At 38.4% G+C, this 21,674-nt stretch overlaps 1 protein-coding gene and 1 long non-coding RNA gene across 11 annotated transcripts in view; one reads left to right on the top strand and one right to left on the bottom strand.

Annotated features, from left to right (window-relative positions):
- Nucleotides 1-21,674, bottom strand: part of ITSN2 (intersectin 2) — a 140,268-nt gene that overhangs the window by 55,116 nt on the left and 63,478 nt on the right. For 7 of the 10 annotated variants that reach the window (XM_032353163.1, XM_032353162.1, XM_032353160.1 and 4 more), the window contains 6 exons: nucleotides 20,722-20,802; nucleotides 9,051-9,187; nucleotides 6,284-6,420; nucleotides 5,152-5,249; nucleotides 640-815; nucleotides 187-331 (listed from right to left, as the gene is read on the bottom strand). In XM_032353163.1, coding sequence (XP_032209054.1) covers nucleotides 187-331; nucleotides 640-815; nucleotides 5,152-5,249; nucleotides 6,284-6,420; nucleotides 9,051-9,187; nucleotides 20,722-20,802 — 774 coding nt within the window. The remainder of the gene's footprint in view (nucleotides 1-186; nucleotides 332-639; nucleotides 816-5,151; nucleotides 5,250-6,283; nucleotides 6,421-9,050; nucleotides 9,188-20,721; nucleotides 20,803-21,674) is intronic. The other 3 variants (XM_032353165.1, XM_032353169.1, XM_032353167.1) reach the window with 1 other exon arrangement.
- On the top strand, nucleotides 11,770-21,622 carry LOC116596107. Its single transcript, XR_004287999.1, has 5 exons — nucleotides 11,770-12,045; nucleotides 18,822-18,884; nucleotides 19,509-19,945; nucleotides 21,043-21,167; nucleotides 21,513-21,622. It is a non-coding gene; the product is annotated as an uncharacterized LOC116596107 (long non-coding RNA).

Genomic DNA, 21,674 nt, shown 5'->3' with positions numbered 1-21,674 from the left:
GTCATGATCTCAAGGTTGTGTGAATGAACCCCGCGTTGGGCTCTGCGCTCAGCACGGAGTCTGAGTTTCTCTCCCTCTGCTCCTTCCCCCACTTGTGTGTGCTCCCTCTCTCCCCCCCCCCCTAATAAATAAATAAATCTTAAAAAGGAAAAAAAGGATAAAGCACACAAAATTAAAAATACACACCTGTCCATGAATCGGTGATACAGATCCAGGGGACACAGTACGAGTAAAAGCTGACTTTTTCTGCCATGACGTATTAACAGTTAGGTTTGTAAAAGATACATTTTGATAATCAGTCACTGATGCTGGTTGATTTGAAGAAAGTGATCTGTAAATACAACACTTCGATGTAAGTACAGTTAATCATTTAAAATCTAGTGAAGTACTACAAATTTATCAGCTTGTATATAATTTACTTTGAGTTTAAACACAGTTTGTGGGAAAAAAATTAATGAACAAAGTACTGTCCTACATTTTTATTTATTAAATTCCAGTATGAAATTTGGAACAAAAGGGACTCTTGGAGAGCCCAGCACAGATTAGATTATGATTACGTAGCAGGCTGACACAAATACCTATTAAGTATTTATACATTACCAAAAAAATGCATAAACTCCACTGTTAGCAAAAACTTACTCAGAGGAAGTTGAGGTAGCAGATACAGATACTGTAGGGGGAAGTAAGGCCTTCTTAGGAGACACAGATTTTTCACCTGATGGCATTTTTTCTACGTAGTTGCATGGAAACCAGCCAAAATTTCCTTGAAAACTACCATAAAGCCAACCAGGTTCTCCTATGGTTTTTTCATCAACCTATGGAAACAAAAACAAGGGTTAACAATGGTTAAAATGCCACGGATTTACAAAGGAAGAAAATACAGACTACTGTATAGTAGCCTCATTTTCAGAATTAAGCCCATTGAACTAAAGAGTCGATGCCATTTTCTACAAATTAATAGGTCACTCACTATCTCTAATGACTGACAAAGTGCCTTTTTAAAATTTAATTTTTAATTCCATCCAAGTTAAATATGAAAATAGTTTACAAAAACAAACAGCATTCCACATGGTTTATGATAGAAGACCCTATCACTCATTATGCCCTGATTTCCACTCCTCATAGTAACTTGCCATTTTCATTTGTTTCTTCTGTATTACCTTCTTTACCTCTAAATAACGTATTTATACTATTTCTTGAATGTTTCAATTTTAGACATTATCTATTGGCTTTTGATAACGGAAAATCAACATTTAACTGTCTTTTGCTACATCTTCTTATTCTATCGATATTGCTATCTCAAAATTTTTGGTTAAATTATATTTAATGTTTACATTATTATGATTCTATAAATAAATTTTTGCATCTGAATTATGCACTATTCTGATAATTACACTTACTTTCTTGCAAACTTATTATCCTATAGTTAATCATTAATTTTTGTTTTATTTAGTTTTTTCTGTTCCTATGACAGTCTTCTTGAACTCTCTAAGAGTTCTGAATACTATTTTTCAACTGGTAACACACATAGGTGGTTTATAGTTTCATTTTTTTCCCCCTTTAATTGCTGAGTAATGTTACATTGTATAGATGTACCACAATTTTTGTTTAAATGCTTACACCTAGTGATGGACATCTGAGTGGTTTCCAGCTTTTGGCTATTACAAATAAAACCATGAACGTTTGTCCTTGTATATTGATCTTGTATCCTGCAACCTTGCTTGTTAAACACACTCATTAGTTCTAGAATAGCTGGCACAGCTATGTAGTAACTATAAAATGGTGTTCTGAAACAGAACAAAAGAAACCCCTGCTAAAATATCATCCTGTATATCTAGTTTAAGACTACTTTAAAATAGCCAATCCAGAGCACTAAAACTAAAGACAAGAACATAACAGACCCCAAGGAGGTACGCAACCTAAAGTAGCATGCTCAGCAATTCACCTGATTTAAATGTTGGTCTCAAAGCACGGATCACTGACAGTTAAGAATACTGGCGTTTGAACACTAACTTCCTCCTTTTCCTACAAACTGTTAAAAGTCTCCTTTCTTTAATACTTTTTCCTAATATTTTCTACCATTCCAAGAAGAAAAGGCCCATTCGGGGCACTTTGGTGGCTCAGTGGGTTAAAGCCTCTGCCTTTGGCTTGGGTCATGATCCCAGGGTGCTGGGATCAAGCCCCACATCGGGCTCTCTGCTCAGCAGGGAGCCTGCTTCCTCCTCTCTCTCTCTCTGCCTGCCTCTCTGCCTACTTGTGATCTCGATCTGTCAATAAATAAAATCTCTGAAAAAAAAAAAAGAAGAAAAAGAAAAGGAACATTTTAGAATTAGACCATCTTTAGAATTAGACCAAGCTTGCTTTGTCAGGGGTCAATTTTAACCAATTTCATATCTGTTATTTATAGCTCTGATTACACAGAGATTTACACAGAGAATTAAACTAGAAATTTTTATATAGTTCTCACAGGTTAATGGAAATTATTACTTCAAAAATAGCATTAATACATATGAACACTGGAAAAATAGGTTGTCATGGAAAATGTTGCCAGGGCTCAGTGGAATTTGTAATCTTTTTCACTTTCAAACAAATCTCTTCTGCTACCCTCATCCATTAAGTTGATTAGATTTTGCCTCCTATCTTACCAAGGATAGGGAAGCCCTCAGATCTGAGCTCACCTTCTAACTCAGCAAAATGCATTTTTAATAATCCCACCCATCCTTTCTTTCAGTCCTCTAATCTCTAAGAGGTTATCTAGTCCTTCCACTATTCTCTCCTCCTGGGCTCTAGATTCCAAGCCTTCCAGCCTTACCAAGAATCTTCCTCATCTGCATCCACTAGTCAGAATAGAGAGGTCTGCCAGAGAGACATGAGGTGCCTTCCTAAGTGTTCTGTGTTCTATATGTTGATCTGAGTGGTAGTTTCACAGATACACACATGTGCACTAATCATTTGAGCTGTATATTTACAGTTGTGCACTTTAGTAAATCCAGTATCATTAATCCTTTCCCTCTCTGCAGATCTTCTCTATCATTATTTGAACTTGCTCAAGCTTCAGCCAAGTTAAAAAAAAAAACAAACACCAAAAAACCATAAAACAAAACATAGAACAACCTCCCTCAACCCATACACCTCACTATCATTAGACTTTCAAAAGCCAAGCTCCTTCAAAGAATTTTGTATATTCACCGTTTCCTCTTCCTCCCTTCCAATTTGTTCAGGTCACTAAAATCTGGCTTCTTCACCCACCACTCCACTCAACTAGTACTGTTTTCCTGCAGGTTAACAATAGTTGTGATACTGTTAATCTAATGGTTATTTTTTTTTTTTAGTCCCATCTTATTTGACATACAGACCCAGACCACTCTTCTCAAAATTCCCTCCTGCTAAACTACCCTCCTGGCTTTTCCCTACCTCTCGTTGTTTCTTTTAAGACTTCCCTTCCTCTAATAATACCTCCAGTGTTCATGTCTCTTGGGGACTGCATCATCAGTCATCCTCTACACTCATGTCAATTACCATCACAACAGAGTGATGACACTTAAACTGGCCGCCTCTGATCTCTGCCTGAGATCCCTCTATATCTCTGGATAGCCAGAGGTGTATCCACCTGCTGCCTAGGAATCTGAAACTCACCCCAAATTAAACTCATTGTAACTCTTACTCCAATTCCCTCCTTCTGATCTTCCTCTCTTAGTGAATGACACTGTCATCAACCAAGGTGTCCAAATCAGGCATTTGTAACACATGACTCATTCTTTATATTAGTGATTCGGCACAGAACATAGTCGAGAAACTCTAGCTATCTCAATGTTCCCGTTGTCACTGCCACCAGACTGGCTTGATGACCACGGGCGAGGTCTGCTGTAAAGCTGGTAGCTTTCCACCACCTTCCTTCCTCAACTGCATTAGAATGTCTGTCTTTCTCATTAGACTATAAGCGGTTTAAGGGTAGAGACCGTGCCTTGTTCACTATATTCCTAGCCTAGCACAGCCCTAAAAAAATATTTGTTGACAGAGTAAATAAAAGATATAAGCAGAACTGTAAGTGGGGGGCGCCTGGGTGGCTCAGTGGGTTAAGCCGCTGCCTTCGGCTCAGGTCATGATCTCAGAGTCCTGGGATCGAGTCCCGCATCGGGCTCTCTGCTCAGCGGAGAGCCTGCTTCCCTCTCTCTCTCTCTCTGCCTCTCCATCTACTTGTGATTTCTCTCTGTCAAATGGATAAATAAAATCTTTAAAAAAAAAAAAAAAAAAAAAAAGAACTGTAAGTGGGCTCCTCGCCACATAGGCTGCATCTCTTCACTTCTGGACCAAATTCATCATTAACAGGTAGAAGATGAGGAAGGCCACCACACTGTGGCACTGTCCGTGGTGGCAATGGTAACAGAAGGAAGGGGGACCATCTCGAGTGTTTGAACAGATGCTTCTAGTAAACCCTATGCCAAGTATCACTAAATATTTGCTGTGTAACAGATAAAATACACCAAACTGGTGACCACACAGGGAAAAATGAAAGCAGGCACTGGCTCGGTAGTCCAGTCTTAATTTATTACGAAGAAAACTGAAGCAGAGACTAAAACCCAAGTTAGTATGCTTCTAAAGCCTGTATTCTTTCCATTACGTCACAACAGCTGTATCAAATGCTATTCCCTGCATCTTCCCTTATTCATCCATCTTCTGTGGTTTGTGACTATATAATAAAGGGCTTTTGTTTCTAGGAACAAGGGACTGCATCTAATTAGAGCTACAGAACCTGCCTCCTTCAATTCTTTTAATGTTGCCAGAAAATAATCAGCTTCCCCAAATTTCACTGGTGATTTATTAACAAAATCAGCATCACCTTTTACGATGTGAAGCAATGGCACAGTGTAAAGAACACAGGATTTGAAAATCAAAGACATGTACTTGCAACCCACTCCGTCACTGGCCTGCTGACTGTAACCTGTTGCATAAGTCTCAGCTGCCTTACCTAGAATATGGCAGTGGTAATATGCAACTGTGCAGTAAGTTGTTAGGGCCAAATTGGATAAAGTTAAAGATATGCATTTTAAATGACAAATCACTACATGAAATTATAGTCATTATTATTATAGAAAGTTATACACTTCATTGTATTAAGCTTATTCATGAACAAAAAAGATAGTTTCCTACCTGTATTATATCCCCAGAATTAAAACTCATCTCATCATGGCTCCTGGCTTCAAAGCGATATAATGCTTTATAATTTACCAAAGCACTAGCTGGCTCACCTAAAGAGAAGATAATGGTCATTATTTGCTACTTTCATGTACATACATCTTCATGACTCAATATAAAGAACTTGTAAAATCAAAAGGAAAAAAAACTGAACATCAAATAGTAAAATGAAAATCCATTTGACACAGGCTTGTCAGGATTTAAATATCTTGTATAGTCACAGAATCAATATAAAAGCAAACAAGGACATTCATCTTCAGTAAAGTAGGAGGCAATGAAACAAAGCCATGACTTGCGGGGTGTGCCACGCGCAGGGACGTCGCGGAAGGCAGAGGAGTGGTGGCAGCTAAGCCGTGCAAAGCGCAAGGAGGCCAAGCAGCGAGGTTTGTTCTGTGGCACTCAGGATGTAACAGGGAAGAAGAGGCAGAGAGAGAGGTCACAGATGAGGTTAGCAGTGAACAGGGTTCAGTGAAGAAAGAGCTGTAGATTAACCAGTATGGTTCTAAAAGAAAAGCAGAAGAGCTCACAGATACACTACCCTTAATAAGATTAAAAATACTTAGCTTTATTTGCAGAATAAATGCTTTGGCTTACAGAAATTTCAACACATGTATCATCAATAAGGTTTCAAATACTTGTATATCCAAAAGAAATACAGTAATATGTAAAGTATCTTAGGAATGGATACTGAGCTGTATCATGAACAAAACATTCCTTCTGAGAAAATTTCAATATGCAAAGACTTAAAATTTTACTGTTGTATCATTAAAATAAACAGTTTAGTTAACACTGGTTGAATAAACTACAACTGTTTACTTCAATTATGAAAACCATGTCAAGGTCTGTTCATAGCTACTCAGTGATTATGATCCTCTTCTTTTCTGCAAGTTGTTTTAAGACTTCTACCCTCAGTCTGTTTTAATAAAGCCTTCTCCAAGTTCAATTTAGAAAAAGTTTTTTTCTGACTCCAAGGTTAACATCTGTTTAAATTTTTTTTTTTGCTTTTCATCATAATCTTTTTATTCTTATTGCTTTCATTGTTCTGTCTCAGAAAAATCAAATCTCTTATTTCTATCCTTATTCTTACACTGCTTCTCCTCCACTTTCCGCTCCTCTTCTTGAACTTTCTCTTGGGTTTTTTCTTCCTGGAGTCGCTTTTGTTTTTCTTCTTCCTCCTTTCTAAGACTTTCTCTCCATAAGTTTTCTTTTCCTTGCTTTGCTTTCCTTTACATAAAAAAAAAAGAGAGTTTGCATAACGTCCTAAAATTTCTGTTATGCAAAATAATAACAAAATTAAAAATATCAGATCTTATTCCTCACAAACTATAGGAATATTACATATTTCTTATGTATTTATATATAATCTTATGTATTTATCATATAGCTAAGACATTAGCATGGGGTATGGAGAAACAGTGGGGATCATGGATGAAGGGGAAAAACCAATTAATCAAGAGAGGACCCTTGGTCAAACAGATGAACTGGGGAGTAAGACTGACAATTTCTCATACCCTTAAATTCCCTCCTGTCAGCCAACCTCCCAACGCTGAGAAGAAAGGGGAACTATTCAGAAAATAAATACATAAGGTATATCTAAATGTTCTTCCCCTCTCTCCCAATTTCTTTCTTTCTCTCTAGATTTTTCACAAGGACTGTATTTCAGCTCTTATTTCCACTATCTAGCTAACCCCTGTTTTCAGGATTTGGTCATTACTGTAGAAACAGGAAATGCTTCTGGGCAGATTACCTACTTTCTATATTACCCCCTGGAAGTCTTTTTCATTGTTAGAGAGCAGGGCATGTTCCCCTATAGGTCCACGCTTCCATATGTGCTTCTATGACATTTGATAACAGCTGCAGCTTGGTTTCTAGCTGGGCAAGTTGGTCTATGCCCTACCAAGGAAGACATCTTGGCTTAATTCCATGTCTCAATTCCTATATAATCCCCAAAACTGCAGACCCACTTACTCTGCCACTTCTCTTTCTCATTCCTGGACTGTCTTACACTCATACTCCTGGTTCATTGACCTCCCATAACCTCTCTCACTGCAAAGAGTGCTTCCTCCAGCACTTTTTGTGACTGACATCTGGCTCTCCTTTGAGGGCCACGCTTCTCTGAGGTCCTTTCTTCATCTCAGCCACCATTCCTTTTCCTGGTGAGTTCCTCCATCGCCTTTTCCCACATTCTTCCACACTAAGGTGACCTAATCTAGCCTCTACTTGAATTCCCAGAGATTATAAACACCACAGAGTATTTACCCCATGTTTACTGGGATAAAGAAAGGCTAGAGAGTTAAAAGAATATGAAATTAAATTTTGATAAACTTTCTTATGTGTCAGTGCATGAGAAACAATTCAGAGCCAGAAGATACCTCAGAAGCTGGACAAAGGGCAAGGAGGCCAAACCTACACTGAAAACCTGACTCTAACCAACAGCGGGGGACAAGGAGGGAGCCTTCCTAGGCAAACGGCTAAGAAATCAAGTTGTTATTTCTAAGACTCAGCTCTGGACTGATTCGACATGTGTGTCTGCTCTGATTTCTTTCCTCTTCTATAGCAGGATAATGTGTGAGGAGGATGAATGAAATGAATGAAATGAAAACGTGTATTATTAATATGGCTTGCTGGCCTAGGAAAAATTGTGAGCGGTGATGCAATTTCAAAACACTTGCAAAACACTTGCAACATCATCAGCAGAAAATTCTGACACAGTGACTAGCTATGTAGTTACTGCACTATTCCCTTATGCAATGTTCAGTGGCAGTTAAGTGGTTAAAAAAAAAAAGCTTCTAAATTTGAACTTCACTATCTCTGCTCTTACATTATTCTTGTTATTTCTTGTTATTTCTTGTTAGCAGCCACAAAAGTGGGGGTCTTGGAGTAGGGAGTACTACAGAGCTCTGTCTGGCAGTCTCCAGCTCCTACTCAAATGATGAGGAATCAAGAACAAGGAGTAAAACCAGAGTGTCCTTGCATCACAGTCAACAGCGGCCACTCATTAAGTGTGCTGGGAGTGGTTATTCTGAAGCCGTTAAAAATAGAGGCCTACTACATGGTAATGTGTCTTTCTTGCCTTTCGAGTAACTGTTAGCTCCTTCATGGGCATTACTCGTCTACTTATCTCCAAGGCGAAGAAAAGCTGGCTCCTTAGTATTTGTTAATTATACTGATTTCTGACGCTAGAGGACTTGGAGGGGGTCGTGGCTAAGGAACATATTAGAAACAAGACCTCACAACAGAAAAAAATTATGCTGAGTCTCTACACAAATGCCTCAGATTCTGCAACTATCTTATTTCTTGCTATAAATGGAGGCAACTGATAGGCTCAGTGGCACAAAGAGAACTGCATCAACATGGCATTATATACTCCATCTCATCACCCCATCTTATCACTTAATAAAATTAAGTATTTGGTTTTTGTGATCTTTTAGCAAACTTAACAGATTTACAATGGAGAGAAGGAAGTGATGAGTGTAAGACATTTGTGCTTGGCTTGCTAGCTACATTATTTTTACTTATGAGGCATGCATCAGTATTTCTATTTCTCAGGTGGAGAAATGGGGTTCAAAAGATAAAGTGACTTAACCAAGGTCATCCAAATAGTAAGTGGTAGATCAAGAAGTCTAATCCAGGTCTGAGTCCAAACCCCCTATTCTTCACCAATGGAACATAAAATTGATTACTATAATCTCACTCCCTAAAAGAAAAACTGAACTTCTAAACTGCTGATTCTAATTAGCTTCCAAGGATAATCCTTTTATTTCCCTTAAATTTTCATAGTCAAACTAAGATATGGGCAACAAAATTAGAATTCTAATAGTAAAGTAGTATATTAAATTTATCAGCTATATTACCTTATAGCCTCATCTTCTAGTTTCTTTTTCTGTATTAGCTCTGACCTTTTTCTTTCAATTTCCTTCAACTTGTCACGTTTGATTTTATGAAGTTGTTCAAGCGCTAACTGCTGTGTGTTGTAGCTTTCTCTCAGTTCCTAAGGAGAAAATGAAAATAAGTCAATATGCATTGATTTAAATATTTTTATCTTATATACTAATGTGGCATTTTATTAAGAGACAAAAATCTGAAAGCAAGTTAAACTAAAGTAAGAAGAGTAAAAGTTTAAAAAATATCTAGATGATTAAAAAGTCCTGAATACAAGTATTTAAGTCCTATAACCACTGAGGACAAATATATGTTAAAGTCATGTACTTGTGTATTAACTCTTTTCTAAGGAATAAAGATAAGCCAACTTCATAAGCCAAATCTTTGATTTGATACTTTATTTTCAATTAAAAAAAACCCATTCCATTAAAAATATGGGGAAACAGGGTGGTGGCTTAATCAGTTGAACATACAGCTCCTGCTTTTGACTCAGGTCATGATCTCGGGGTTGTGCAACAGAGCCCTGCATCGGGCTCCAAGCTCAGCTTGGAATCTGCTTGAGATTCTCTCTCTCCCTCTCCATCTGCCCCTCCCCCTGCTCACACTGGCATGCACTCTCTCTTGTGCTCTCTCTCTCTCTCTCAAATAAATGAACAAATCTTTAAACAAAAAAACATGGGGAAACAATCTCCTTATTATTTGAAGAGGAATTTTATTCAGTCATATTTTTTACATATGTAGGTTGACTGCGTACCCATAACTTATCCAGTAAGGTCCTGAACTAAACACAGAAGCAATTATTAAATAATTCAGCTAAAACTAAAAATGGAAAAGATAATGTCTACCTAAAATCATGACTATAGTAACCCAAAATAATGAGAAGTACTGCAAACAGGAATTGAAATAAATACTTGCTTATTGAGCTTCTAGTTCTATGTGGTGCACATAGGGATGCACAGGGAATCAAATCTAGGGCCCACTGGCTCTCAAGTTTTTGCCTTCAAAGAGCTTGAAGTCTCAAAGCAGAGAAAAGTCCCAAAACATGGGATAGAGATAAGCACCTTAGCAGAAACCTGTGGTTACTTTAACCTCTGGTTAAACCTGTGGTTATAGCATTTTCCTTCCATCTTCTAACAGCACCTGCCCAACCCTATTCTGTGAGTTTGTTAGGAATCTGAGTGACAGATTCCTAACTCCCTCTCAGGTGCAGTCATTTAATCTAGGCCTAACTAATCAATCACAGCACCCCACCTCCCTGGCCAGAATGACTGGTCCAAAGGACATATACACATGGATCCAAGCTGAGCCAGAACCCTTTCCTGGGATTCAGACAGACTAAAAAGGGGAGAAAGAGGTCTTTTCTTCTCTAAACTCATTAAACTGGGATAAGGCAAACCTGGAGCTGTCCCACCACCAAGTGACGCCACTGGGGTGGAAATGAAATCCATACAGAAAAGAGGCAAGCAAAGACTGGAGACAGAGGGAGGGAGGCCTGTAGGAACCGACTCTCCCAACTGCATTCCTACGCCTAGGAACTGCTCCTTCCTAGTAGCACTTGTATGGACTCAGCAGTCCTGGGACTCTTCCAGTAACAACTCTTGTGAGCTTAACTATTTGAAATGAGTTTCTTTTACATGCTATCTACAGGATCTTGAACAAGAGAGTTTAAAGAGACTGGATTAAGGAAGAGGAAAAAGCCCTCAAGAGGTTTCATGGCAAAGGTGGAACCTTCCACAGTACAGCTGACCCTCAAATAATCGGGGTTGAACTATTTGTGCACACCTATACACAGATTTTTAAAAATAAATACAACAGAGTACCATAAATGGGTTTTCCTTATGATTTTCTTAATTTTCTTTTCTCTAGCTTAATTTTAAGAATATAATATGATATACATACAATACACAACATATGTATTAATCACTTTTATAGGTTAGGTGCCTGGTCAATAGTAGGCTATTAGTAGTTAAATTGGGGGGAAGTCAAAAGCTGTATGCAGATTTTCAACTCTATTGGGCACTGGCGCCCCTAACCCATGTGGCTCAAGGGTCAACTATATTTGGTAGAATGTTTTGGGGTATCTACTCACACATAATAACAAAACTAAACCAAAAAAATCCTCCAAAACAACCTCCCCCAAAACCCAAGAAATGCAATTTCTTTCCAGAAATAAAATATCTTATAAGTGGATCCTTTTAACTTGATTTAAGTGATAGATATGATCTGAGTACAATGCGGTATAAGTGTGAAGACTACATCCAAAGTGTCTGAGATCAAGACTTGCAGCTTAAACCAATAACAATAAAAATACTGCATTCAGCAAGTCTCCACAAATCTCAGCTTCAACAGTTCTCTTGGTCACACCTTTCTCTAAATTCTACTGAAAACCAGAAGGATATGGTGGTTATAATCTATGGAGGAGCAGTCTGGCTTAGTGATAAGGACTCTGGGAACATCAGTCTGAGTCAGGCTCTATCAGTGGTGTGCTGAGTAACATCAGGAAAGTTACTTGCAGTTTCCTCATCCCTAAAATGCAGTTAATTCTAGTACATGCCTCACTAGTACATGCACTCTAGTACATTTAATCCTCACAATACTGTTGAGGATTAAATGGGTTAGTATTTATAAAGTGCTGGAGGACACAGAGCAAGTTCATAGGAAGTTTAGCTATTATTATTGGCTGAGGTCATAAAGAAAAAGAATTGTAAGATTAAGAGAGAGTAAAGAGGAGCCAAATTAACATCTGATCTTCTTATGGCTGCAAGATTAGCCCTCCAACGTGTCCTGAAAGATATTGTTTCAAGTCTTCCTTCACCAGCCCATTCCTGCAGTGTCTTGAGTTCATCAGCTGCCCATGCTCCCCAAGGCATCCTGTGCCTTCCTCTATCATAATCAGCGTCTCCTGACTGTATGGTTCCCTCCAACACTGGACTGAGTTTCGTGACAACAGGACTGATTTTCATCAAGGTATCTCCACCCAAAATGGTCTGGTATTATGTGGATATTTAATTAATATTTCTTAAACAAATGAGAATGCAGAAACAATAGTCACACATACTAATAAGATTTGAAGAGCACTCTAAGGCTTGCCAGAAACTTCCTCTGCCTGACTGCAATAATCTTGGCAATTCCTATCACTAGACTCATTCCTCTGGATTAAGTCATTGCTTCCAGGAGGCCCTTGTTCAATAGATGAGCTAACTGAGGACAAGTAAATTAATCAGCACTTGTGGACAGTACTGTTCGCAGTCTTAAGAGAATGACAGATCTTTTTCAGGTTAAGGAAGTTCTATTCTTAATCTGCTAATAAGTTTTTCATGTTTCAATCATGAATGGATTTAAAATTTTCTCACATACTTTTTTTTATAAAAAGATTTTATTTATTTATTTGACAGAGAGATACAGAGAACAAATAGGCAGAGAGGCGGGTAGAGAGAGAGAGAAACAGGCTCTCCGCTGAGCAGGGAGCCTGATGTGGGTCTTGATTCCAGGACCCTGGGAGCCAAAGGCAGCTGCTTAACCGACTGAGCCACCCAGGCGCCCCATCACATATGTTTTTTGCATCTAATGAGATAAACATACTATTTTCCCCCTTTAATCTGTTTATAGGGCAAATTACATGTTTTTGTATGTCAAATCACCTTTGCATGACTAAGATAAATCAACTTTTTTGGTCATTATGGATTATCCTTTTTTATAAATTCTACATTTGTCTTTTTAATATTTTTTAGAATTTTCACCTCTATATTAAACCGGCCCATAATGATCTTTTCTCACACTGTTCTTATATGTTTTGATATGTCTCTGATAGCTTTGTATAAGTTGGGAATAATCCCGTTTTTCTGTATTTTGAAACAGCTGTGTAAGACTACACTTTATCTTAGACAAAAGGCTGAATGGTAACAGAAACAGCTATGTAAGACTAGATTTACTGGTTCCTCCAGTAAAGACTCTGAGCTTCTCTTTTAGGAAAGATTTTAAACTATAGATTTAAAATATTTTATAACAATAGAGCTGTCCAGATATTTTATATTTTGAGTCAGTTTTGGCAAGTCGTAATCTGTTCATCTACATTTAGCATGCACCAGCAGACTGAGGGGGAGAGGGAGAGAGAATCCACAAGTAGATTCCCCACTGAGTGCACAGGCTGCTGCGGGCTCTATCTCAAGACCCTGAGATCATGACCTGAACTGAAACCAAGAGTTGGTTGCTTAACCAAATGAGCCACCGAGGCACCCCAATATGCTCTTCTAATGTTTGCAGCATATATATTTTTATTTCTTTTCATTCCTAATTTTATTACTACCTTCTTTCCTTTTAAAATTGGTCTTGCCAAAGGTTTAATTTTATTAATCTTTTTAAAAGAGTCAAATATTGGCTTTCTTGATTCCCTGTATTTAATGTCTTCTGTTTCATTGGTTTCCTTCTACTATTTTTGCTTTATTACACTAGTCTTTTTCTAGCTTCTTAAGGTGAAAGCTTAGCTTATACATTTTCATCTTTTTTTCCCCAATATAACCGTTTATGGTCAACTGTATAACCTTGGGAACCTTCTGTGTCTTAACTTACTCCTATGCCAAATGTGGAGAGGAATAATACTGACCTACATCACAGGGTTAATGTAAGGATTCAATAAGTAAGACACTTAGAACCATGTCAGTTCCAGAGAAAGCCCTTAATAAACCCTAGCTAATATCAATACATCTTCATTTATGAATCAGCAGCTACTGACCCCTGATATGACTGAGGAGAAGTCTGTTAATTTACACTACTCCCCACCACTCTGTTTCCCACTGTTGATATTTACTGGTGGTTAATCTACTTAGCACTTTTACAACTTAAAAATATACTTAATCGGGGCGCCTGGGTGGCTCAGTGGGTTAAAGCCTCTGCCTTCGGCTCAGGTCATGATCCCAGGGTCCTGGGATCAAGACCCGTGTCGGGCTCTCTGCTCAGCAGGGAGCCTGCTTCCTCCTCTCTCTCTCTCTCTCTGCCTGCCTCTCTGCCTACTTGTAATCTCTGCCTGTCAAATAAATAAATAAATAATCTTAAAAAAAATAAAAATAAAAATAAACTTAATCTACTGTTTCATTTTCACAAACACCTGACATTGTGCAACTCTAAATTTTTCTCTTTTTATTTTGAAAACTTTCGCAGACGCTGATGATTTCACCCCAGATACCTCATCACTATTCCACGTTAACTACAACTCCAATGCCAGTACTAAATTACAGACATTTAACACAGCCATATAGTGATATTTAATATTCATATTCAAAAATGTCCCCATTACCGTGAATACTGTCCTCATGTCCTCAATAATAGCTTTCTCCCTTATCCATGATCTCATCGAGGGTCACACACTGCATTTTGCTGTCATGACTCTTTAGTGTCCTTTAGGAGTGGCTCTTTGGTCTCCTTAAATCATAAAGATTTCCTCCATCTTTTATGAGTTTCACATTTTTAGAGTGCGGGTCAGTCAGCTGTTTCATAGATCAAATCACAATTTGGGTGTGTCTAATTTATTTCCTTACAATTTATTTCCTTACACTTAGATGAAATTATTTTTGGCAAAAATAATACAGCAGTGATGTGCTTCTTTCAGCGCAATGTATTAGGAGACATATAATGCTGGTTTGTGCCATTTTGGTAATGTTAAATTTGACCACTTGGTTTAAGATTGGTTTACTTAGTTTTAGTCCTGAGTGTACCTCAACATGACTCAACAAAGCACTCACAAAAATTTTTAAATCCAGCACCTATTTCTACTGTTCTCATTACTCAGAGAGAGTACTTATTCTGCCATCCTGGTAGATGTAACTTGCTAAACTTAAACCACTAATACGGAATACCACTAATAGTGATAGGAAGTAATGTTATATTCTGATTTTTGCTTCAAGAAAGGATATAATGGGGGCGCCTGGGTGGCTCAGTGGGTTAAAGCCTCTGCCTTCGGCTCAGGTCATGATCCCAGGGTCCTGGGATCGAGCCCCGCATCAGGCTCTCTGCTCAGCAGGAAGCCTGCTTCTTCCTCTCTCTCTGCCTGCCTCTCCCCCTACTTGTGATCTCTGCCTGTCAAATAAATAAATAAAATCTTTTAAAAAAAAGGATATAATGTTCTTTCCAAAGGCCAGGTCTTAAAAGAGATTCAATGGACAAAATACAGCTTAGCTCAATAATGTGATATAATGTGATACAAAAAATTTTTATTAGTCATGAAAAAAAATCCTGGCAGAACGCAAATTAGCACCTCAAACTTAACATCCAAAAACCCCAAAACAAAAAACTCTGAACATCTGTGTAGCACTTTAAAGTGTTTTTACACATAATACCTACATTTGATCTTGATAGCATTCTTGTAAAATGGATAAAATGATGACCAATTCTGAGACTCAGAAGATTAAGTGACTTGTCTCTTTTTGAATTATCTACACCATGTCATTCAAACCCCAAATTGTACCACAGATTCTATATTTACTTTCACTTAACTCCGCTTTCAGCTAAATTACTAAAATATCTTTATTAGATAGGAAACATTTTAAAAATTAAATGAATTAAAGGGATTTGAAACCAACAGTATTTCATGTCCATTCTAAAGGAGTCAAGAACAAAAAAGCAGCATTCTGATTATGAGGAGGCAACATCAAGTCTTAGTAATGACCACTAACAACCCTAGTGTGCTCATTCTCTCAGTCTGTTAAACAGTAAGGGGGATCACCCACCTCTATCCTGAATCAGAAGGGCCATCAGTGAAACTCAATTTCAGAAGCACTGTCTGTAGTAATGAGGACTAGTTAGTAAGGCCAGAATGACAAAGCCCCAATGGAGAAATTTAGGATAGAGGTCTGTGATAAGCCCCAATTTGGCTGTTGGCAGATTCCACTTTGTCTCAAAGGAATAGTACCTCCTCAATCATTATCCCAAGTCAGCAGTGGTGACCTTCAATGCACTGAAAGTACTGTGATGATTCAGGATGATCCCTACTAATAAGAACAACAAAAAATTTGTATGGTGCATAATAGTTCACAAAGCACTTCTGTACATACGCAATCTCATTTAATCACCCTACGACTCTGCAAAGAAGGCAGAACGGATACTATCAGCTTCATTTTGTAAATGAAGAAAACAAAATTTGGAGGTTAAATGACAGTTACACAGCTAGCAAGTGGCACTGGTAGGACTGTAACTCATTTCTTCAGATTCTGAGGCCAATACTCTTCTCACTACTAACTCACTGCTAAAGATAGGACAGTGCGTGAATTTCTCTAATGGAAGAAGGGCATGTCAAATGTCTCATCTTTGGACCCACACAGGCTTTGCTGTGTGTCCTAGTGTCACTTAAGCAAAAGAGTAAAAATTACCACTGACCCTATACATGAATATGACAGGGACCAGTAGAACATAATTTCTTAAGACAAGTAATTTTAAACCTTATACTCCCATTCCACCATAAATAGGCTGAAGCAGATGCTCCGCTGTCTCAAAGACCACAAATTAGAACTCACTGCCTGTCTTCCTCCAAGACCAAAAAGGCCAATTTTTTCTCTCACCTGTCAACCCACCTGGCCTTCCCTGTCACCCTTTACCACCCAAATACTCATCTCTAGAATGCTATTTATCCTTGATCTGACCCAATCTCCCACCCTTCTTCTCCTCAAATCCCTCCACTGCTGGGGACCTTCCTGTTTGTGCTCAGGAAGCCCCTCACAGACTTGCATAGCTTCTCTGAACGGAAATTCCCTTAGCTCTTTGTCCTTTTGGCTGATCCCTCAGGACGCTGGTTTCCTCTGTTTCTCTCTCAGTTTACTACCACATATTCCATTTACATCAGGAAGAGGAGATAACTAAAGTTATTTTCTTTGCTCCTCACTGTCCTTTCCAGACTATTATCTCTCTTCCCTTTTATGAAGTCATGCTTTCCTGAGGCTCATACCATCTTGCGACACTCCCCTCCTCTTCCTCTTTATTGGTATCTCTTGATCACCTGGTCTGATCCTCATTCATTAATGTTCACTACTCTCCAAGGTTTTGACAACCACATGGATTGGATCAAAACCTCAACTCTCCTTTTTACCCCACATAACTCACCATTTGCATTATTCTATGTTGAATCTTGTCATCATTAGAAACAGAACTACCACTGATGAAAGATCCCATTCTTCAAATGTAAGTTCTTATCCTTGGAGATCTTGTACCTGATACACCCAATGACCCCAACAGCTTCTCCTTTTTCATCAGCATAATTTTCTTTCCTCATACCTCTTCATGTCAGTCCATACTTCAGAGTTCCTCTTTGCTGAAATTACTGTGTCAAGATTTGCAATTCCCTGTCCCTCCCTCACTGTCATGTCTATTAAAACTTCAAACGTGTGTAAACCTATGACTCTGCTTTACCCTTCTTTGTGGTTTTTATCTAAGCAGCTGAACTTTGGTGGGGAAAAAATCATATAATTAGGCATGCTGCTTTCAATTTATTTTTTTAAGATTTTATTTATTTATTTATTTGTCAGAGAGAGAGAGAGAGAGAGAGAGAGAGCAAGCACATACGAGCACACGCACGAGCAGGGGGAGCAGCAGGCAGAGGTGGAGAGAGAAGCAGGCTCCCTGCTGAGCAAGGAGCCCAATGCAGGACTCGATCCCAGGACCTTGGGATCATGACCTGAGCCAAAAGCAGCAGCCCAACCAACTGAGCTACCCAGGCATCCCTGCTTTCAATTTATATTCATGACCTCCAACTTCACCCAGGCATTCAACATTGCTCAGCACACGTACTGTCTTCCTCTACTAAGCATACACCCTTTACCCCCACTGCAATGTCTATTTCATGCCTACTTCTCTCTCCTGAAACAGAACTGCCTAATCTTCCCTAATCTTGCATCCATTCTTCTCACTACCAGCTAATAATCTTGCCTCATTAAACCACCAGACTGGAACTCCCTCATCTTCCCATCTCAAAAATCAATACAACTTCCTGCATCTGCACCCAACTTCTAGCCTGGCTGAACTTATTCCATGTCCTCAACTACCCAGGAAGATTCCTTGTAATGGTTCAACTTGCTTCTGATTTTAAGTCTTCGAGCTGTCAGCGTCCTACTCTCCACAAGCAAATTTAGCTGCATTCACACTCATCTTTCCTCCATATGTTACACTCAAAGACTTTTTACCTAACCCTTAAATCTATGCTCTGGATTGTATCTCAATCTGCTTCCCTTGGACTCTATCAATAACCACCACCTTATATATTCAACCTGAAGCTCTCCCTTCCTTCCTCCCCTTCCCTTCTGTCTCCTTCAAGTTTGTGTGTGTGCGTGTGTCTTAAAGATTTTGTTTGTTTATTTATTTGAGAAAGAGAGAGAGTGTGAGACAGCACAAGCAGGGGGAGCAGAAGAGAGAGAAGCAGGCTCCCCTCCTGAGCAGGGAGCTCAACTAGGGCCTCCAATGCAGGACTCCAGGATCATGACCCTGAGCCAAAGGCAGACAGTTAACTGACTGAGCCACCCAGGTGCCCCCATTTTTTGCATTTAAAAAATAGCCTTTACTTAATAGAAAAAAATACACGAAGTCACAAGTGTTCCTAGAATGTGGAATACATGTTTTCTGACAAATTCTTTTCTACTTTTTTTTTTTAATCAACTCCATATATCAATCCTAAAGTACTGCATATTTTTTTGAGAACATTCAAAACCCTTCATTCACTCCACAAGTATTTACTGCCACCCTTAACCTACCATGTACTCCTACAGGTGCTGGGAATTCAGCAACAAGACATTCGGCTTGGCCAGGAAATCACCATTAAGACAGACTCGGTCAGTTACCTCACCAGCTCTGTTCTCTCCGTTTCCATTCCTCAGCCCCAACCGAATCTCTTCCCCATGTAAGCATATGCCTCACAGAAAGCTGATACCACCTCCAAGGGTGGTCCTGATTATTTTCTCCCCAGCTTTCTTAAGATAAAACTGACAAATAAAAATTGTGTATGTTTAAGGTATACAACTTGATGTTTCGGTATTAGTACACAATGGGAAATGATCACCCAAACTGTGTCAATGAACATATCTACCTCACGTATTTTAACCGTTTTCTCTATCTTAGCAAATCTCAAGCATCCAACACGATATTGTTAATTAGAGTCACCATGTTGTACATCACATCCCAGAACTTATCCACCTTTCCTAACTGAAACTTTGTATCCTTTATCCTTCAAGTCTTTCTTACACACACACACACACACACACACACACACACACGTTTTCCTTTGACCTCATGTTTTCTTTGCACTCTCCTCCCCGAGGTGTTCACATTCACTCAGCCCTTCCTTAACCCCCATTCATTCCTATCTGCTGCAGTTCAGCTTCTGCTCACTTAACTAAAATGGCCCTTTCAGTACGGTCTTCAACGGTCTCACGGACAATTCCATGGATATTTTTCAGGACTACGCTGACTGCTCTGCAGTGCTTTGCAGTGATAACTCTCGGAGGCCTCTTTTCTTGCTTTCTGGGACAGTACACTCTCCGGGCCACTCTCATCCCCTCTTAGTTTTAATCCTAAATTGCCTCTGATGAAAGTATCAACAAGCAGTGAAAGGCTGGAAGGCAAGAAGCATAAGGAAGAAAGTAAAACAAGAGATAAGAATAATCTGCTGGCCTGTGGAGAATCAAATGCTAACTGAAATAATCAGACTTACATGTGTGAGTACAGCCCACAAGTCATCATCAAACCTCATTTTGTAGATGAAGAAATGTAGGGTGAAATTTTTATGCAACCTATGGCACAAGTTCTAAGACCAGATAAGCTGGCCATTCACGCTACAACCATAAAGGAAAGGCTGACACCATCTTTCCAACTTGCACAACCTTTGCTTAAACACGTGAGTTCCACTTATCATGTTCTTGTCTTCATTATGTACGAAGGCACATACATATATATGCAACTGCCCTACTGATGCAGAATGCACTCAGAATCTAGGGTCAAGGAGAGCTAAATGCAAAACACCTTTCTTTAAACTATATTAAAACAGAAATTCATTGAGTATTTGAAATCCTCTGTGCTAAAATGACAAAGTGAGCTATTTATTTTTGCATATGATTTGAACATTTTTTATCTGAATTGTAAGCATGTCTAAACATGAGGCCTGCTAACTAGACATAACTAAAGCTGCCCCTCCATTATTGGCTATGATTTTTCCTTATAGCAGTATCAGGAAGCAGCCTGGTATATATACATGACATAACCTTGCCCTTCATTTCAGAAGAAATACATTTTATTTTAAATAATGATTTTCAGTGATATGGGTAAACGATTTAATCTCCCATTCCCTTGCTTTCTTTTAAATTGAATCAGTAATCATCCCAGCAGTTAACCCAAAGCACAGGGATGTTATAGGGAAATCGGTAGTTATTTCTAAGTGTCTTGAGTTCCTTATGAGACAGGTTACTCTGGGCAACCCCACAAATTTCTGGCATTAGTCTCAAACAGGCAGTTAGACAGCAGAAGGCTATTCAAGCAAACAGAAAGAAAAAAGGTCCAAATTGTGTATGTTATTTCAAACAAAGACACTCATAAATGCAAAGAATAGTCTAGTTTTTAAGAAAAGAAAACAGTAAAGTAACTCAAAAGAAAAGGAGCTAGATATTAGAAAATAACCTTAAGTAAGAGGAAGAGGTTGTTGAGACAGCTTAGCAGAGACAAAAGGCACTGCAGAACAGAGTCATCCATATTCCCACACTGTAAGATAAGGCAGATAAAAAGCCAATTAAACTATGTACAGATTTTTAAAAATTATGTAGGGCTGATAGCTTGGCTGGCTTATCTGTCCACCAGCAAAAAATTATTTGGTTTTCTTTAAAAAATTTTCTATAAAATATATGCTCATATATAATGTAATATTAACATTATTCACCCAAAATTTCCCCTCCAGAACTGAAGCCACCATGATCTCTTTTCTTTATAATGTTCACTCTATAGGTGGTGGAGTATTACTCTAAATAAGTCAGCAAAAGTCATATGAAGAGATAGAGAGCTGTGACTATTCCCAAATTGGAATGATGTGCCATCAGTCTGGTTTTTACCTTCTAATACTTCCTTCAGAGGTATGGCTTCCATATACAACTAATACTGCACAGAATGGTAAGCATGCAGTAGATGTTTTCGACATCTGCTCTGCCAATGCAGCAAATAAAGATCATGAACTTACTTTTCATGCAAAATTCAGAGTGCCAGATTATGCTTTGGATTTCACTGATTATTGCATTACTTAATAAAGGTTAATTATATTATAACAAAGAAACAAATGAAAGAATTTAGTATGTTATAAAAGCCTCTACCATTACAACTATTTTAAATAATTTTCCGTATCTACCATCTTAGAATTTTGCCCAAGATCATGTTGCCTGAGATCAACTTTCTAAACTGATAAAGGCACTTATTCTTAACAGGTACAGATACCAATAAAAACGATCAAGAACTGGAAATCATGGTAAATGACTGGTTTCATTACTTAACCATGTTTATAGTATCTACAGAGAACATCAAAAGCAATCTTCTAAACCTGGTATAGCTCAAATTATGAGAAAAATTATGCAAATATACTACATATA

Source organism: Mustela erminea, chromosome 7, assembly GCF_009829155.1.
Source record: "Mustela erminea isolate mMusErm1 chromosome 7, mMusErm1.Pri, whole genome shotgun sequence".
Classification (NCBI taxonomy): Eukaryota; Metazoa; Chordata; class Mammalia; order Carnivora; family Mustelidae; genus Mustela; species Mustela erminea.
The sequence above is the reverse complement of the archived record's forward strand: the minus strand, read 5'-3'. Positions and strand labels throughout refer to the sequence as shown.